This window comes from Phocoena phocoena, chromosome 17 (assembly GCF_963924675.1).
Source record: "Phocoena phocoena chromosome 17, mPhoPho1.1, whole genome shotgun sequence".
Classification (NCBI taxonomy): Eukaryota; Metazoa; Chordata; class Mammalia; order Artiodactyla; family Phocoenidae; genus Phocoena; species Phocoena phocoena.
The window spans coordinates 48,243,298-48,261,434 of NC_089235.1; the positions used below are offsets into that span (position 1 = coordinate 48,243,298).

At 35.9% G+C, this 18,137-nt stretch overlaps 1 protein-coding gene across 22 annotated transcripts in view; it reads left to right on the top strand.

The window, feature by feature from the left end:
• Positions 1-18,137, top strand: part of RIMS2 (regulating synaptic membrane exocytosis 2) — a 591,263-nt gene that overhangs the window by 188,860 nt on the left and 384,266 nt on the right. For all 22 annotated transcript variants that reach the window (XM_065895352.1, XM_065895363.1, XM_065895359.1 and 19 more), the window contains one exon: positions 1,254-1,564. In XM_065895352.1, coding sequence (XP_065751424.1) covers positions 1,254-1,564 — 311 coding nt within the window. The remainder of the gene's footprint in view (positions 1-1,253; positions 1,565-18,137) is intronic.

Genomic DNA, 18,137 nt, shown 5'->3' on the forward strand with positions numbered 1-18,137 from the left:
TATAAACTATACAAACAATGTGAACTGGGAATAATGAGAAGTTAAGCAAAAATTTTAAATGGTATTTTACAAAAGCATTCTTGTATCACTTGAAAATACCATGTTGAAGTTTTCTTTTACTGCGATTATCTATATTATAATTTTTTTAAACTATGAGGAAATGTTTAGCAATCTGGAGAGCTGTGTAAGATTCAATATTTGACATAAAACATAGAAAACACTTGAAATATTAGCTTACCTTTTATTTCATGAATGTATGATTTTTTTTCTAATTGAAAAATATTTTTCAGAAGAAGGCGAAGGTTTCTGGTCAAACAGATGTTAGTTTTAATATTCTTAGATTCCTGGAGTCTGAAAAACATATCTATTAAAAAATCAAGTGTAGAATGGTGGTTACCAGGGGATGGGGGGAGGGAGAAAAGGGGATTTGCTGTTTAATGGATATAGACTTTGAATTTTGCAAGATGAACATTTTGTAGATCTGTTTCACAGCAATGTGAATATACTTAATACTACTGAACTGTGCACTTAAAAATGGTTAAAATGGTACATTTTATGTTAAGTGTCCTACTAAAGTTATGAGCAATTAATAGGTTTCTGTTGAGGATCAGCTATGATCCTAGCTTTATTTTAGTCATTAGGAGCTACTCAAAAGAAATAAAAGCCCCTTCAAGAAACAGTAATATAGTTGATGATAGAAGATTAACCTAATATTAGTAGGTAATCTATTGAAGTCCAACATATACCAGGCATTGTGCCAGACGTTTTATATAAATTATTTCAATCCTCAAAACAATATAGGGGATGAATATTATTATACCTATTTTTCTATTTTATCATTAAGGAAACTAAGTTTTATAGCTATGAAGGTTCAGTAACTTGTTGAAGGTTGCCAAGTTTCCAGTCTTGCAGTTGGTATTTAAACCCAAGTTTTTCTAACCTCAAAATCCATTTTCTTTGTATTATACTATGCCCCTAATTTAAATACAAAGCAATTAAAGAATATAAATAAACAACTAGTAATTTCACATTCTAGTTTGGTGTTTCTACTGCCAGTAAATATTGTCAGTTTTATCTGTTGACAAAATTAAGATATGTGATTTAATTAACAATAGCAGTTGATCAGGATTACATTTTAACTTCAGAAAGGATAACCCTGTACTTTTTTTGTTAGCTTGAGTTGTTGTCTCTATTTTTATTTGCTTTTCAATTTTGGAAACACTAATTTCTTTTCCCTGTATATTCGTGTGCAGGTTATGTGGGTATGTAATTTGTGCCGAAAACAACAAGAAATCCTCACTAAATCAGGAGCATGGTTTTATAATAGTGGATCTAATACACCACAGCAACCTGATCAAAAGGTTCTCCGAGGACTGCGGAATGAGGAGGCACCTCAGGAGAAGAAAGCAAAACTGCATGAGCAGGCCCCGTTCCAAGGACCCTCAGGTGACTTATCTGTACCTGCAGTGGAGAAAAGTCGATCTCATGGGCTCACAAGACAGGATTCTATTAAAAATGGGTCAGGAGTGAAGCACCAAATTGCCAGTGACGTAGCTTCAGACAGGTAAACATTTTGCTTAATCTTTAGGTAAACATTATTTTTAATCTTCATTCCAAACAGAAATAAAAATACATGAAATGTTTAGGCAACAAATGTGTTGTCTAAATATAATGTAAATGTCCATATGTTTTATAGAAATGCTGAAAGTGATGTTCAGGACTTGAGCTATTATAGGTTTGAACAGTCTTAGGTTTGATGTGGGAGTGTCAGGTTTTTCCAGAATAAAAAAGAAGTGAAATGAAACAGGGAACCTAGATAGGTTATGGTCACAGGAAAGACAAACTGGCATAAGAGCAAGGGGAATGAAGAAATGTTTTTTTAAGACACTTCGGAGAGGTTCAACTGATGGGACTAACTGGGAGAGGAATTAAGAGAATGGGGAAGATTAAGAATGCCTCCAAAGGTTCTACCTTGGGTTGACGGATGAAGTGGTCTTCCAAGCAGGTAAATATTGATGAAAGGGTTTCGTGAGTTTGATTTTTCCATGGGCTAACTCTGTTATTTACTCTTTTGGCTCAGTTCTGTGGGCTTCTCCATGTTCAAAGGGTTAGACTTTTTAAAACAGTGTTTATGGTTCTTAGAGTTCCTACTTTTGGAAGGGGGAGAATGAAAAGTTTTCTTGGGAAGATTATTTTTCTATACCACGTTCCTCTGTTTAAATTGAAAACAAAATCTGGTTTACACTATGTTTGTTATCTAGAATTGGCAGATACATTTACATGTGAACAAGTAGAAAGTCATGCATTTTGTGGAAAAACAAATCTAAACTGTACTTATAGGATGGTGGGTCCTGAGCATTATCGAATGCAAGTCTGTGTGCCCGACGCACAGTGAGGCCAAAAAATACCAAAACGTCAGAGTTTGGAGCAGAGAAAGGTATATTGCAGGGTCATGCAAGGAGACGGGTGGCTCAGGCCCCCCAAACCCCGAACTCCCCGTAAGCTTTCAGCAAAACCCTTTTATAGGAAATGTGAGGGAGGGGTATAGTTAGTTGTCAGACTTCCTGGTGTCAGAACCTTTGTTCTTGAGGTCAGGTCATGGTCAGGTAACAATGTTCCTATAAACCTCCACCAAAATGAATGTTCTTCCCGTTCTGACAAGAAAGGGTAAAGTCCCAAGGCTCAAGTTTCTCCCTCCAGGGTCCAGGCCCTGGCTAAGACGAGGGGGTCCCTGCGCGGGCCGTTACCCTGCCTGGGAGTGTACATCCAGCACCCAGTCTGGGTCCTCCTGCCAGTGCCCAGGCCTGGCTGAAGAGGCAGATCTCAACTGGTGGTGCCCTCAGGGCCGGGTTATCAGACCCTGCCCAGCCATCATCACTGAGGGAGCCAAGTGCCCAGGACCCAGCTGGCTCTCAGGCTTTTCACTTAAACTGGAGCGAATCACTTGTAGCAAATACCTGTCAGGTGAATTCCCAGCTCGCAACAATTGTCCTTCTTTGAGAAGAGCCCCAGCCACAGAGGTGGACCTGAACTAATGATGTGCAGTGTTCTTGCAACTTACCCCTGACCTCCGGCCACCTCTTAGGGGGGTAGACAACTGATCTAAGCTGTACCAATTTTCAAAACTTGAATGGGCAGACTGAAGCTGATTGAAGCTGTTACCTTAGTGGCAGTGTCCATATAATCCAGGTGCTGAGGCCTCCATTGACTGGGACCCATGGAGACTGCCGCCGCCATTAGGTCAAGGCCTGGGCCCAGCCAGTGGGCGGCCATGGCAAGGGCTCTGGAACTTTGCAGGGCACAGCCCTCAGCCTGTCCTGGGCCCCCCAGCTCACCCACCAGCGTGGAGGCTGGAGGGCCTCGAGCCCTGGGGAGAAGGCCACGATCCACCGCTCACGGCACTTTCTGCCCAGAGGATCACTGTGAGGCTGACTGCTGGCAGAGTGGGACCTCTAACCGCTGTTCTGAGGGCCTCGTGACAGCCACGTGCTGGCCAGGTATTAAGGGTGGAATGCTAAGGGCTGCCTGCCCGCCCCACCCCGATTACAATTTGAAGGCGAAGAACAAATCTCTCCTTTAAAGTTAACATCAGATTTTGCTCAACACGAGTCCCTTAGTAACAAAAGTTGAGGTAGGTTTTGTGATGTAGCCTCTCCTCCAACTTGAGGGCAGCTGACCCCCGCCCATTTACACAGTGACAGCCCTTACCTGCCTTTCTTCGGAGCCTGGACTCTGGCTGCTGGCCTGAGGTCCGGTGCTGGGTGGGGTGGTGTTGCCCTCCAGCCGCTGTTGGCCACTTGATCAGGCTTCCCTGGCCCAACACCCTGCCAGGTGCTGGGGATGGAAAAGCTCAAGCCCCAAACCCAAACGAGGGGAGTGTTGGCCAAGAACTGGAGGGCTGAGAGCCTTCAGGTATGCAGGGTTGGGAGAGGGGCTCAGCTGAGCCCGAAGAACCTGAGTGAGGCCAGCTACCCACTGGACCACGCCCCTGCGTCCGTGCCCCACCCCACACCAGCGTCCCAGCCTCTCCTGTGCACGGCTTGGTGTGAGGCATACCCGCTCCTATTACGTGAGCACTCAGTTATAACAGGTAAGGTAACTGGGAGTCACTTTAGAGGGTGGCTAAAGCCATCACTCTGGTGTGTTGCTATGTCTTGGGAGAATAATAAAATGATGGCTGTGCCAGATCTTTTGAAAACTAGCAAGAGTGAAACAATGTAATCCTACCTTTGGGCAAAACAGTTGGTGATTTCATGGCTGGTGTGCTATGAACTCGTCTCAGTGCAAAATCTCAGGAACCCAGGAATAATAAGGTTAGAGGACCATCTTAGATTGAGGACCACCTTAAGCGCACAAAGGTTTGAGAGTGGGTAGTTTATATGGAAGGCAATCCCAGGCACTTACCTGTAGGGAAGTGGGAAATGATCCAGTTAAGAGAAAGAATACAATATTGGATGCATTCAAGAGCAGGTAACCTCTTTCAGCAGCTGTGTCTTAATCTTACCGGGACTTTTGGGAGACCTGGTATCACGACCTCAAAGTTATCCCATATAATGGGCAAGGAGGCTGGGGATATTTATCCATAACTTTCCTTTGCTATTGGTCTAGGGCTGTTCCTGGGGTTGTTAACTCTCTAGAACTCATTGCTCAAGCACACTTCTGTGTCAGAGAAAGCACTCAGGCAGAATATTAAAAATACAGTAAGAAAACATTGCTATGTGGGGAACAGTGAAGGATACGGCAACGTGGGTTAAGACAGTAGCAGTGTCTGCTACACAAGAACTTTATAAATCAAGAAAACTTGTAAAATGGCAAGTGAAATGGTCAAGGTATATGAGCTTGAGTGATAAAAATAGATGATAACCAATGGAGATAGGATTTTAAATGAATGAATGACAATAAAATGGATAATGGGAACAGACTCCTTCAAAAACTAGATAGCTGCATGAGATAGTTTCCTTTGGACTTTAGAGAGGTAAGTTTGGGAAGAAAAAAGGAAATACTAAAACACTGGGTCACATAATCAATTAGTAAGTTTTGGAGTGCATATTGTCAGGAGGTTACGGATGTTAGAAATAAATACAACAAATTTTCGAATAATTAATTCATCACTGTAGGGAAGCTAGAAGCATATCTCTAATCTTTGAAGAAGGTGGTAATAAGAACAAATATATTTCTTTCAATATTATCTCTTAATGGTTCTTTCAATGGCAAACTACTAGCCTGAATAAACAGTAGAATCTGGAAGCAAGGTGTAGTAGTTCCTTTTTTTCTTTTGCCTTGTGCCTTTGACAGCGGTAACTAGTAAATGCACACTTTCATGACTCCTTGCTTTCTGAACCTAATACAAGTCAGACCAATAGCTTCTTTTGTTAATAAGAATTACTTTTAGTCAGGGAAGAAGTTAGAGCTTAATATCAGATTTGGTAGTTATGCCTAGAAAATGTAACTGGTTATAATTGTATAAAGTTTTATTTGGAAAGTACTTTCTCTTCAAGACTAATTAAATTCCCCTTATCATCAGCAAGAAAGAGCCTATGGTTTATTATTTTTTAAGTGCAGATTCTATATTAATTTATTAGGCCTGTATCTTTGAACCTTTTGAATTGTTTCCCCTAGAGCAAGGGATCAGCAAACTACATCCCTGGCACCAAATCTGTGCCATCTGTCTTCTGTAAATAAAGTTTTATTGGAACACAGTCACATCTATTAGTTTACTTATTATCTATGGCTGCTTTCAGCTACCATTGTAGTTATAAGAGTTGAGTAGCTTCAAGAGACCATGTTATATGGTTTTCGTAGCCTAAAATATTTACTTTATGACCCTTTACAAAAAACTTTGCCTTTTCTTGCCCAAGAGAGTAAGTAGTTAGTTCTCTTAGTGGTGTTGAAATTTCTCCTTTCTTTGCTCATTTTCTTTTGTTACTATTTAAATTACTTCAGTTAAGCCTGTTTTCTTGTTAGCCTTACCTCCCGCTCCTCTCTCTCTCTTTCTCTCTCTCTGTCTCTCTCTCTCTCTCCCCATGTTTTTCTTCTTTCTTACAACAATGGGTCTTTCAGCAGTATTTGACTTGGACAGTAAAATGGAGCATCTCATAAAAAATATAACTCCAGTTTAAAGTATTATTAGTAATTTGTTCTTCAATACCATTCAGAAACCAGTGGCCTCAAAAAGAGAAACTTTGGTTTAATTAAATTTAAATCTATGAACCTAGAAGTATGTTTGAGAGAAGAGTGTGTTACATTTCCTTCTTTTTAAGAGCTTTAGTTTAATCTTTAACTATATACTGCAGTGGTTTTGACCTGTTTTATGACTTTTTACTTCTCTCACAGATCTTAGCACAGTGCTTTACACATAGACCTTTAGTATTTACTGAGTGAATGAATACCAAGTTGGCTTTAGACCTTAGCTTTGAGTTAATGAGTATTTACTTAATTCATTTATTCATAAAAATGACAAATGTTTATTATCAACTTAGGTACAAAATATTGTTAGAGATTTTCAAATATGTTTTTTTTTAATTTCAAAATACGTATTGAAATAACCACTTTTTTTGTTATGTGCCGTTTGTTTACCCTCTCCCTTACTATGTCCCCCAGGAGTGCCCAGTGGTTTCTCAGCCTTTAATTTACATCCATATAACCTGACGATCTTATTAAAATATAGATTTGAATTTGATAGGTCTGAGGTAGTACCCGAGAATCTGTGTTTTTAACAAACTGCCAAGTGATGCCAATACTACTTACTAGTGGAGACCAGTAGCAAAGCACAAAGGCATCTAGAGATGTATTAGGGAGAGAAACACCAGTGTCCTTTAATAGCTCAGTGGCAGTTGTCCTTTGTAGCTCTGTCACTAAGAGGCATGACACTTAGTGGACCTTTGCGGTTCTTAGAGGCAACATCGTTCCACATTTGAGTATACTGTTTTGACACATTTACTGAGTGGGGCACAGGTTGACCACATTCATGTAGGTGTAAGTATCTGACTCCTTTATTATGATATCTTGGGTTGTTGTGTCTGAGCATTTACTTATTTAAATATATTTTATTTTTTATAAATTATTTATTTTTCCTTTTATTATAGAGTTAGGAATATATATATGTCTTAAAAATTATGTAAATTCTTAGGACATTTTTTCCTCTGGATTTCCTTTTCAGGGTAGTAAAGGGGAAGTTACAAAGAATTTGTTTTACAAAGAGGCTTTGGCCTGGAAGAGGGTTGTGAACCACTGGGTTAGAGGATCTAAGATGGGATTTAGAGGAGGGTGGGTGAAATAGCCATTTTTAAAACAATATTATTTTGTTAAAAATTACAGAAAAACCAAAGTAAAACTGTTCTACAACATTGAGTTGATGTTTTATACATTTGGAATTATTTAAAAGTTGGATGCTCATATTTTCCATAGTTGAAAATTAGTGAAATTTAGGAAACAGCTAATTGTTTTTTTCTTTCATGTAACATTTTACTATTTATTTATTTAGCACTTCCTGGAATGTTGGGAGAAGTTAAAAAGTAAGAAATATTATGACTAATTTGTATGGTGGAAGAGATACAAAAACTGGAAGTTAGAAGATACAGGTCCTGTTCTAACTTCTTCCCTTTACTGTTAGCATTTGTAGATGTATATCTTTTCTTTGTGTTCACTTTTCGATCTCTGAAATAGGAAAGGTGTTCTCCAAGATCTTGAAAAGACCTCCAGGTCTAAAATTATTTATGTTATTTTAAGATCTTCTGCCATGGTATAAACTTGGAAGCATTCTCTTCCATTTTTTCTTCCTCTCCTATAATTGATAGTCTTGTGTTCAATTAGTAGAGGATTGTATTCATTCATATTAAACTCATTATTATAGTTAGTTTATTCAACAAATATTTATTGAATTTCAGTATAGATATTACTTGTTACCACATGGCCAAATAATTTCACCATGATTCATATTTATAATTGAATATATTGGCAATATTAGGTTAAATCTTCACTAAGAACATTTTCACTGTGATCTTATAATTGTATTACTATGTAATATTTCTTACGCTATTTTCCCTACTTCCTTATTCTATTGTGAAACAAAAGTTTAAAAGTGATAGGAAAAAGTAACAGAGTTACCTGCTGTTAATGGACTATGAAGCATTTTTAAGAAGCATCACTACAAAGAAACAATATTTTATAGGCATTACAGATTCTTAAGTATTTATTTCTACATTTTACTGCTTAAATAATGACACAATGAAAGTACTGAGAGACTACATTATGATTTTGTCTGGAATTTTAATTAGACAAGAGTGAAAAACAAAAAAGTCATATGACTATATTACATCTCAGTGCATTTTGTTAGATGGTGAAAAATGCTACCAGGTGTAAGTGATGACAAGAGAGTAATACAATATAAACCGATTATCTTAGATTGAAAGTGTAAAGCTTTAAAGCAAGTTAAAACTTGTATAATGAATAGTTAACAGTTTGGTAATAACCATCATTTCTTTATTCTCTGTTACTGTTGACCTTCCAAGTATCTTTGTGAGCATTTGATTATTTTAAAGTAAAAGTAATAATTAAAATATATGTTTAAGACTTCTGCTATATGTATAGATGGAATAATAGGGCCTTGATTTACCTTTTTGCCCAAAACATCTGTAAAAATAGACAAACTATTTGAAACAATGGTTTTTAAGAAATTGGGCGTCAGGCAACAGAGGAGAATGATACCTGAGAAATGGGAAATAAAGCGAGCCTTATGATTGCCTTAGCATACTGCTTTGAGAGTTTCCAGGATGTTTGCAAGGGAGAGGAGTATAGGCAGAGCCCAGAGGTCTTCCTGAGTTGAGGAGACAGTTCTGAGGGTATGGGGAGACCACGGCAGCTGGAGTTTTCTAGAAAGAGTACCAGAGAGGAGAGAGCTGAACAGCAAGATATCCTGGAGATCTACAGATGATAATTCTTGTGTATTCTAGAAAGAGTACCAGAGAGGAGAGAGCTGAACAGCAAGATATCCTGGAGATCTACAGATGATAATTCTTGTGTATTCAGTGGAGGAATGATTGGGACATGCATGTGAAGAAACTACTTGAGGCCAGGGAAAGAATCATCCAAAATGATTAGAGAAACACTGGCCTGCATTCACACAGGACCAAGAATAGTGTCTGTTCCCAGCAGCCAGACTAGAAAACCTCAAGATTCCTGGAACTCTGGGTAGAGTATTTTGGAAAGTCTTGCCTCAGCAGTGGGGAATAATCAATGCTAAATTGGGTACTGCTCTCAGACAGAATAACAAATCATAAAAACAAGACCTAAAAGGATCAGCCTGTTTCCAAGTAACTTAATTGCCTCCCAGAACAAAGTTCAAGAAGATTTATAGGAATACAAAAATATCCAGCACCCAAAAAGATAAAAGTCACAGTGTTTGGCATTCAGTCAAAAATAACCAGGCAAAACAGCCTGAAAGCACAATCAATAGTTAGAAAGTAATCAGACACTGGACACCAATCCAGAAGTGACACAGATATTAGAATGAGCAGGCAAGAACATAAAAAATGTTACTATAATTGTATTCCATATAATTTTAAAAGTTAAGTAGAAATATGTAATATATGAAAATAAATGCTAAAATGATCTAATGCTAAAATGAGATGAGAATTATAATATTGGAAATGAAAAATGCACTTGATGGGAATAATGGAAGTTTAGGTGTTGAAGAAGAAAAGATTAGTGGATTTGAAGACAAACCAATAGAAATGATCCAAATTGAAACACAGAATAAAAAAATGAATAAAATAATTTAAAAAATGAAGGAGAATCATCAACTAAGGGACAAAATCAAGCAGTTAATATACATGTCCTTGAAGGGGGAGGAGAGCATGCAGAGTACAAAGAAAAATGTAAAGAAATGATTGCCAGAATTTTTTCAGATTTCATAAAACTACAAATCTTTAGCTCTGAGAAGGTCTACAAACTCCAAATACAAGAAACATGAAGAAAGCTACACTAAGGCATATCATAATCCAGTTTCATAAAATAAGTAATAGAGAAGCAATCTTAAAATCAGTCAGAGAAAAAAGACATATTTATATATATAGACATGCTTACAAAGATAAAGATGACAGCAGATTTCTTGTTGGGAACAATGTAAGAGAGATGAGAATGAAACAAATGTCTTTAAAGTACTAAGAGATTTAAAAACAATAAATAAGCCATCAACCAGTATTTTAAAGCCAGTGGAAATCTTTGAAAAATGAAGGCAAAAATACCTTTTCAGATATACAAATGCTGAAAAAATTCATCACCAGCATAACTGCATTGTAGGAAATGATAAACAGAGTCCTCTAGGCAGAAGGAAAATTATACCAGATAGATATATGTATCTACACAAGAAATGAAGAACAATGGCAGTGATAAATACATGGGTAAATATATAATCCTTTTTTCTTGTTACTTAAAAATGCTTAGAAGATAATAGAAGACAATGGAGAGTCTGTAATATGTACCGACTCATACTGACAACTAATTTTCAACAAAGGTACAAAGGCAATTAAACAGAGAAAGGACAGAAAGGAGAAGAAGACTGAAAGCAGGTTGTACTGTCAATGAATATCCGTTTAAAAAATGAAATTTGAAGCTTGCTTTTTTACCATTAAAAAACCCCCAAAATGGATCATAGCTATAAATATAAAAATTAAAAGTATAAAACTTCTAGAAGAAAATACAGAAGAAAATTGTTGTGACCTTGCTTTGGGCTAAAACTATAAAGCTGCTAGGAGGAGCCAGAGGAGACTATCTTCATGACGTAGGCAAGGATTTTGAGATAAACACAAGAAGTGCTAATTATAAAAGGCAAAAAAATGACAAAATAGACATCATCAAAATTAAAACTTTGTTCATCAAAGATACTAAGAAAATGTATAACCAAATTGTACTTCAAGAAATTTCAGGAGAAAATATTTGCAATACATGTAGCTTAAAAAGAGTATAAAGAGCACTTACATTTAAATAATAGAAATAAAAATAACCCTAAAAAGTGCAAAAGTATTTTCTCCACAACAGAAATACACAAATGGCTAATAAACAAAGGAAAAATGTCCTATGTCTTTAGTCATTTGGGAGATGCAAAGCATAATGACCATAAGATACTTTGATGCACTCACTTGGAAAATTACAATTAAAAAAAAACAATGAAAAACCTGGTATCACTTAACATCTGTGAAGATTTGGAGCTACTGGATCTCTAATACTTTGCTGGTGAGAGTTTAAAACATGTAAAATGGTACAGGCGTTTTGGGAAAGTGTTTGACAGTTTCTTATAAAATTAAATATACACTTGTGCCCCAGTAATTCTACTTTAGGTATTTACCTAAGAAAAATGGAATCATATGTGTACAAAAATACTTGTGTATTAAGGTTTATCGCAGCTTTGTTCTTAGTAGCCCCCAAATGGAAACTTCCCACATGTCCACCAATCAGGTGAATGGATAAACAAATTTTGGAAAATTCAAATAAAAGTATTGTTCATTAATAAAACTAGAGAACTATTTACATGCACAGAAACACAGATGTCTCAAAACCATTGTGCTGAGTGAGAGAATCTAGACATTAAAGAGTATATAATATACGATTCCATGTATATTAAGGTCAACAAGAGACAAAATAAATCTTTAGTGTAAGAAATCATAACAATGCTTTTGTTGGGGAAACTTCCTGGAGTGATGGAAATGTTCTGTGTCTTGAGAGGGATATGGATTACTAGTTGTATATATTTGTCAATAGCTATTGTAGTGTTACACTTAAGATTTGTATACTTTTTACTGAATGTAAATTATATTTCAATAAAAAATTAAAAGGGAATTATATGCATAATTGCCACATTAAATTGTTTAAATTAAAAACTTCCCAATTTTATTGAAATATAATTGACGTACAACATTGCATTAATTTTTGTGCGACATGATTTGATATATGTATATACTGCAAAATGATTTCCACAATAAGTTTGGTTAACACCCATCACCTCACTTGGTTATACATTATTTTTCTTGTGATGAGAACCTTTAAGATCTTCTCTCTTATGTTTCCTACATTTTAAGATTGCTAGTTTCATTGAAATTTTATTGGTATTAAATACTTAAGATTTGTTGTGAAATTGCATCAGAAGTGGATAATTTTTCTTCATAATCTTTCAACAATGGCTCTTTTTAATAGATTCAGAGATGTCCATATTTATAGAATGCTGATAGTAGACCTAGAATCAAACCAATTATATTTAGAGTTTACTAAGTGTGGATTACATACGATGTACAGACTATGTGGATTGTTTCTATGAGCTGTCCGATGAAACTGATATAATTCTTATGAATCTTATTCAAAATGGCTATATGGGGTATGTGGCGAGGGAAAACTAACATGAAGATTAGAGGAGGTAGATAAAGAGATGTAAAGGGAAATAATTTTTAAAGGGAAACAACGCATAGTTAAGAAAGAGATTAGACTGTAAATAGCCAAGGAACTAGAAAAGGTAAAATTCCGATGGTTGCCTTAGGAGAAAAAGAATCTTAATAACATGGAAGCAAGTGGCCTTATAATCTTTATTCCTAGATATTCCTTCTATAATTTTTAGAATATCAGATGAAACAACAAGGCAACAAAGATGACTAGATATTGGGTGGCACTTCCAGTAATTTATGCACATTCAATAAATGGTTGGTACAGATGCTGAATGAGTGCAAACTGTAATACTAATGCCTTTGACGTGACCAGTGTCATTTCTGTAGCATCTTTGTCTTTTATTGGCAGAACAATCAATCAGTAGACATGAAGATATATAATGGCATGTTCTCATATAGCGAACACTGAAGAGATGTCTTTATTTTTAAGAATATGATATGAGTACCTGAAGACAAACTATGACTTTTTTTTAAAAGGATGTTTAACATATTATGAGAATTGGTTTGACTGTGTAGAAGTCAGATAGGCTGTTCACTTGGAATAAGTAATTTTAATAGTTTTAATGTCAATATTTAGGTGAAAGAAGAGAGTATGCCTATTTCCAATTGCATTAAGCTTGAACCATTGTCAAGTTTCTTTCATTTAAGTGACCTATAAGTAGAATTGCAATGCATGCCAGTTTGCCCAGGACAGTCCAGTTTACACCTGCTCTCCTGGCAGCCTGAATAGGTTGGCATTTGTCCTAGATTTTTTAATATGAAATATTTTATTAAGCGTTGCATTATAAGCTGGGTTGAGTTTGATAGGTCTCCACCTGGTACTTATAGCTTCTGACATGACTTCATTCTGTGTGGGATTCATGTGCAGTGAACAGAGTTCTCATCTGAAATACAGCCAGCAATAATCTATCTTTTCCTCAACTTTTCGGATACAAGGTAACAAACATTTCTCTTTTAAGGACAGGACGCACAGTGCTTGCTGACAAAATGAAGTGTGATTGAAAGGTCTCTGGTGGTGCTGTGAGAGGTATTTGACATTGCTGCCCCACTTACCCTTTGGCGTATAGGCCAGCTTTGTTATGGCTCATTCTTTAGCATTTGAGATGCAGGAATCAAGGTTTGTGTGAGACTTTAGAAAATTTAGATAGGTGCATATGAAATATGTGCAAGAAATGGAGGCTGAACAATCTTGTACAATGTATGGAAAGTAGTCTGGATGTTTTTTCTACAGTGGTATTGTCATTTATTGCATAGTATAAACATACAACTATTTATGTATTTTATTATTCGGTAATTTAAAAAACTTTTGCAATAAATATTTCATCAGCAAGGTGCTATAAAATGAAAATGTGTTTTAACTGATTATGTGTAACCTGTACAAAATTTTTGTTTCATTTGCCATCTACTAGGGGGCTCATAGTCACTGAATACATGAATTCAAAAAAGAAAATAATACCTGGTAAAAAAGCAACATCTATTTCAAAAGTTAGTATAGTTATTTTAAGAAGAACCAAAAATGACAGAATAATACAGATACAGAGGTATATATATATATTTTTTTTTTTATTTGCGGTACGTGGGCCTCTCACTGTTGTGGCCTCTCCCGTTGCGGAGCACAGGCTCCGGACGTGCATGCTCAGCGGCCATGGCTCACGGGCCCAGCCGCTCCGCGGTATGTGGGATCTTCCTGGACCGGGGCATGAACCCATGTCCCCTGCATCGGCAGGCGGACTCTCAACCACTGCGCCACCAGGGAAGCCCCCAGAGGTATATTTTATATGTCATGCTGTGAAGCATGACTTTTCTTTTACATGAAATGACTATGCTTTAAAATTAATTTTAGTCATTTTGAATTCCAAGTTTCTTTGTGCACTCAAGAAGTAAATTATTGGCTTCATTAACAGAAGAATGCCATTGCACTGGTAAATGTTGACCTTTTAAAAAGCATTTTAAAAGTGGTGGTTAACAACTATAAGACATTGAAAATTTTCTCTACAAAAGTAAGGGAGGAATTGAACAAATTAAACAAATTTCATGATGCAAGAGTCATGTGTATCTTCTTCATCAGTGTATTCCTAGCACCTCACATAGAAATTGATATGTAGTGTGCTCAGTGAACAGTTGTTGAAAAACTGAATGAATGGAATAATAAAATAGCTTAAGGAAAAGGGGGGAAGAATTATAAGGATATTGGGGTGTCTGACAGAAAGAACCCCAGGAAAAGAATGAGGATAGACTTTATGAACAATTAGAGTTATGGATTCATATACTACAAACTCTATCTCAGCATCTTTTTTTCTATTTCTCAGCCTATCTATTCTATTCTTTGGTCTCTCCAAAATGGTTTTCACTATTCAGCTGTTCTGCATGGTGGGAAAGATGACCACCAGTAGAAATTTGTTGAATAAATGAATGAAAGGAGTATTGTAGTAGCCTTCATATTGAAAATCAGTATATTATTGGCATATGTATTGTACATAATGCTTGGGAATTTATATGATAAGTTAACTTAAAGAAAAGCGATATAGACTGATTAGTTAAGAAACAAAACTTTGCTATGAAAATGCAGTTAAAGTCTGAGATAACACATAGTTGAACTAGGATTTATGCTACTTAGGGTTGAGATAGAGCATGAGTATAAACTCTTGCTATTTGAAACCTATTAAAATGTCTCACCATTTTACTATATAAGAGTATTTTAACTAGAACAAAAAATTTCCCAATTTGTATGGAAACACAAAAGACCCCGAATAGCCAAAGCAATCTTGAGAACGAAAAAAGGAGCTGGAGGAATCAGGCTCCCTGACTTCAGACTATACTACAAAGCAACAGTAATCAAGACAGTATGGTACTGGCACAAAAACAGAAAGATAGATCAGTGGAGCAGGATAGAAAGCCCAGAGATAAACCCACGCACATATGGACACCTTATCTTTGATAAAGGAGGCAGGAATGTACAGTGGAGAAAGGACAGCCTCTTCAATAAATGGTGCTGGGAAAGCTGGACAGGTACATGTAAAAGTATGAGATTAGATCACTCCCTAACACCATACACAAAAATAAGCTCAAAATGGATTAAAGACCTAAATGTAAGGCCAGAAACTATCAAACTCTTAGAGGAAAACATAGGAAGAACACTCTATCACATAAATCACAGCAAGATCCTTTCTGACCCACCTCCTAGAGTAATGGAAATAAAAACAAAAATAAACAAATGGGACCTAATGAAACTTCAAAGCTTTTGCACAGCAAAGGAAACCATAATCAAGACCAAAAGACAATCCTCAGAATGGGAGAAAACATTTGCAAATGAAGCAACTGACAAAGGATTAATCTCCAAAATTTACAAGCAGCTCATGCAGCTCAATAACAAAAAAACAAACAACCCCATCCAAAAATGGGCAGAAGACCTAAACAGACATTTCTCCAAAGAAGATATACAGAATGCCAACAAACACATGAAAGAATGCTCAACATCATTAATCATTAGAGAAATGCAAATCAAAACTACAATGAGATATCATCTCACACCAGTCAGAATGGCCATCATCAAAAAATCTAAAAACAATAAATGCTGGAGAGGGTGTGGAGAAAAGGGGACACTCTTGCACTGCTGGTGGGAATGTGAATTGGTTCAGCCACTGTGGAGAACAGTATGGAGGTTCCTTAAAAAACTACAAATAGAATTACCATATGACCCAGCAATTCCACTACTGGGCATGTACCCTGAGAAAACCAAAATTCAAAAAGAGTCATGTGCCAAAATGTTCATTGCAGCTCTATTTACAATAGCCCGGAGATGGAAAGAACCTAAGTGCCCATCATCGGACGAATGGATAAAGAAGATGTGGCACATATACACAATGGAATATTACTCAGCCTTAAAAAGAAATGAAATTGAGTTATTTGTAATGAGATGGATAGACCTAGAGTCTGTCATACAGAGTGAAGTAAGTCAGAAAGAAAAAGACAAATACCGTATGCTAACACATATATATGGAATTTAAGGGAAAAAATGTCATGAAGAACCTAGGGATAAGACAGGAATAGAGGCGCAGACCTACTGGAGAACGGACTTGAGGATATGGGGAGGGGGAAGGGTGAGTTTTGACAGGGCGAGAGAGAGTCATGGACATATACACACTAACAAACGTAGTAAGGTAGATAGCTGGTGGGAAGCAGCCGCAAGGCACAGGGATATTAGCTCGGTGCTTTGTGACAACCTGGAGGAGTGGGAGGGGGAGAGTGGGAGGGAGGGAGACGCAAGAGGGAAGACACATGGGAGCATATGTATATGTATAGCTGATTCACTTTGTTATAAAGCAGAAACTAACACACTATTGTAAAGCAATTATACCCCAATAAAGATGTTAAAAAAAAAAAAAAAAAGAAAAAAAAAAAGTATTTTATATAGTGCATTTTGGTGTGACATTCAATATCAAGATTGATCTTGCCAGTGGACCATAAAAAAATTATCTGGTCTAAAAAAGGATATAAATAGAATTTTATGTTTCATGCCTCTTAAACTGGGTGCAAAGTCAAGAGCAGAAACTTCTGAATTCATTCATAGCCTATAATTTTTAGTAAAATTAGATTAATTTACTTTTTCTTTATCAGCAAGTGTTAGGAGTTATTTTCTCCTAAATGACTTAGTATTATTCTATATTCTTAGTATTATTCTATACAGATAGCTTTGATAGCTACTTGAAAAATAACTATGGTAATTTGAAATATGGTTTAAGATCTTATTCCATAACTACTCACATTTTTGATTCGCATCTTCTTTTGAATTCTTGTTTTTGGAGTAAATTTTAAGACTTTCGAGATCATACGGAAGGATTGTCTTATGCTTCAAAGTGTATTTCTTCTTCTATGTATTATCTCCCTGTTCTATATACCTACTCCATACCCTAGCCACTCAGTTTCTTTTTCTTCTACAAACACTGTTACTATTTTTGTTAGTATTTTTATAGTTATTCTCGGCAAATATGAGAATATATTTTTACATATATAAATATTTACATATGTAAATATATAAACATTTTATATATAAAATATATGTACATATGTGTTCCTTTAAAATGATAGCATATATATAGTATCCTGTTATTTTTTTCATTTAATAACATATGTTTACCAGTACATAATGATTGTTCTTCACCATTATTTTTAATGGATGTGTCAAAATTTTTTAGTCCCTAATGATTGACACTTAGGTTATTGCCAAATTTTTTTGCTATTACAAACACTGTTGTAATAAATAATCTCACATATATATGGATACATATATATGTTTATACTAAAAAATTTTGTATAAGAGTAAATCTGTAAGAGAAACTAAAATTTCCGGAAGTGGAATCACTTGGTCAAACATTATGTTCAGTTTAATTTTTTTGTTGGCCGAATTGTTTACTATAGAGAATGTACCAATTTAGACTTCTATCCACATTACTAGGAATCCTGTTTTCTAATTCTTTAGCCAATGCAATGTTATAAAACTTTTCATCTTTACCAGTCTGCATTATACTCTTAATCTTGCCTTCTTATATCATAAATAAGTCAAGTTGAGCATTATGTACATGAACGTATAGATTTCTTTTTTCTCTTTGAACTCTCTCTTCATATATCTTGCCCATTTTTCTATTGAGTTGTTAGTCTTTATCTAAATGGATTTTTAGCATCTCCATTTGTATTATGGAAAATGAC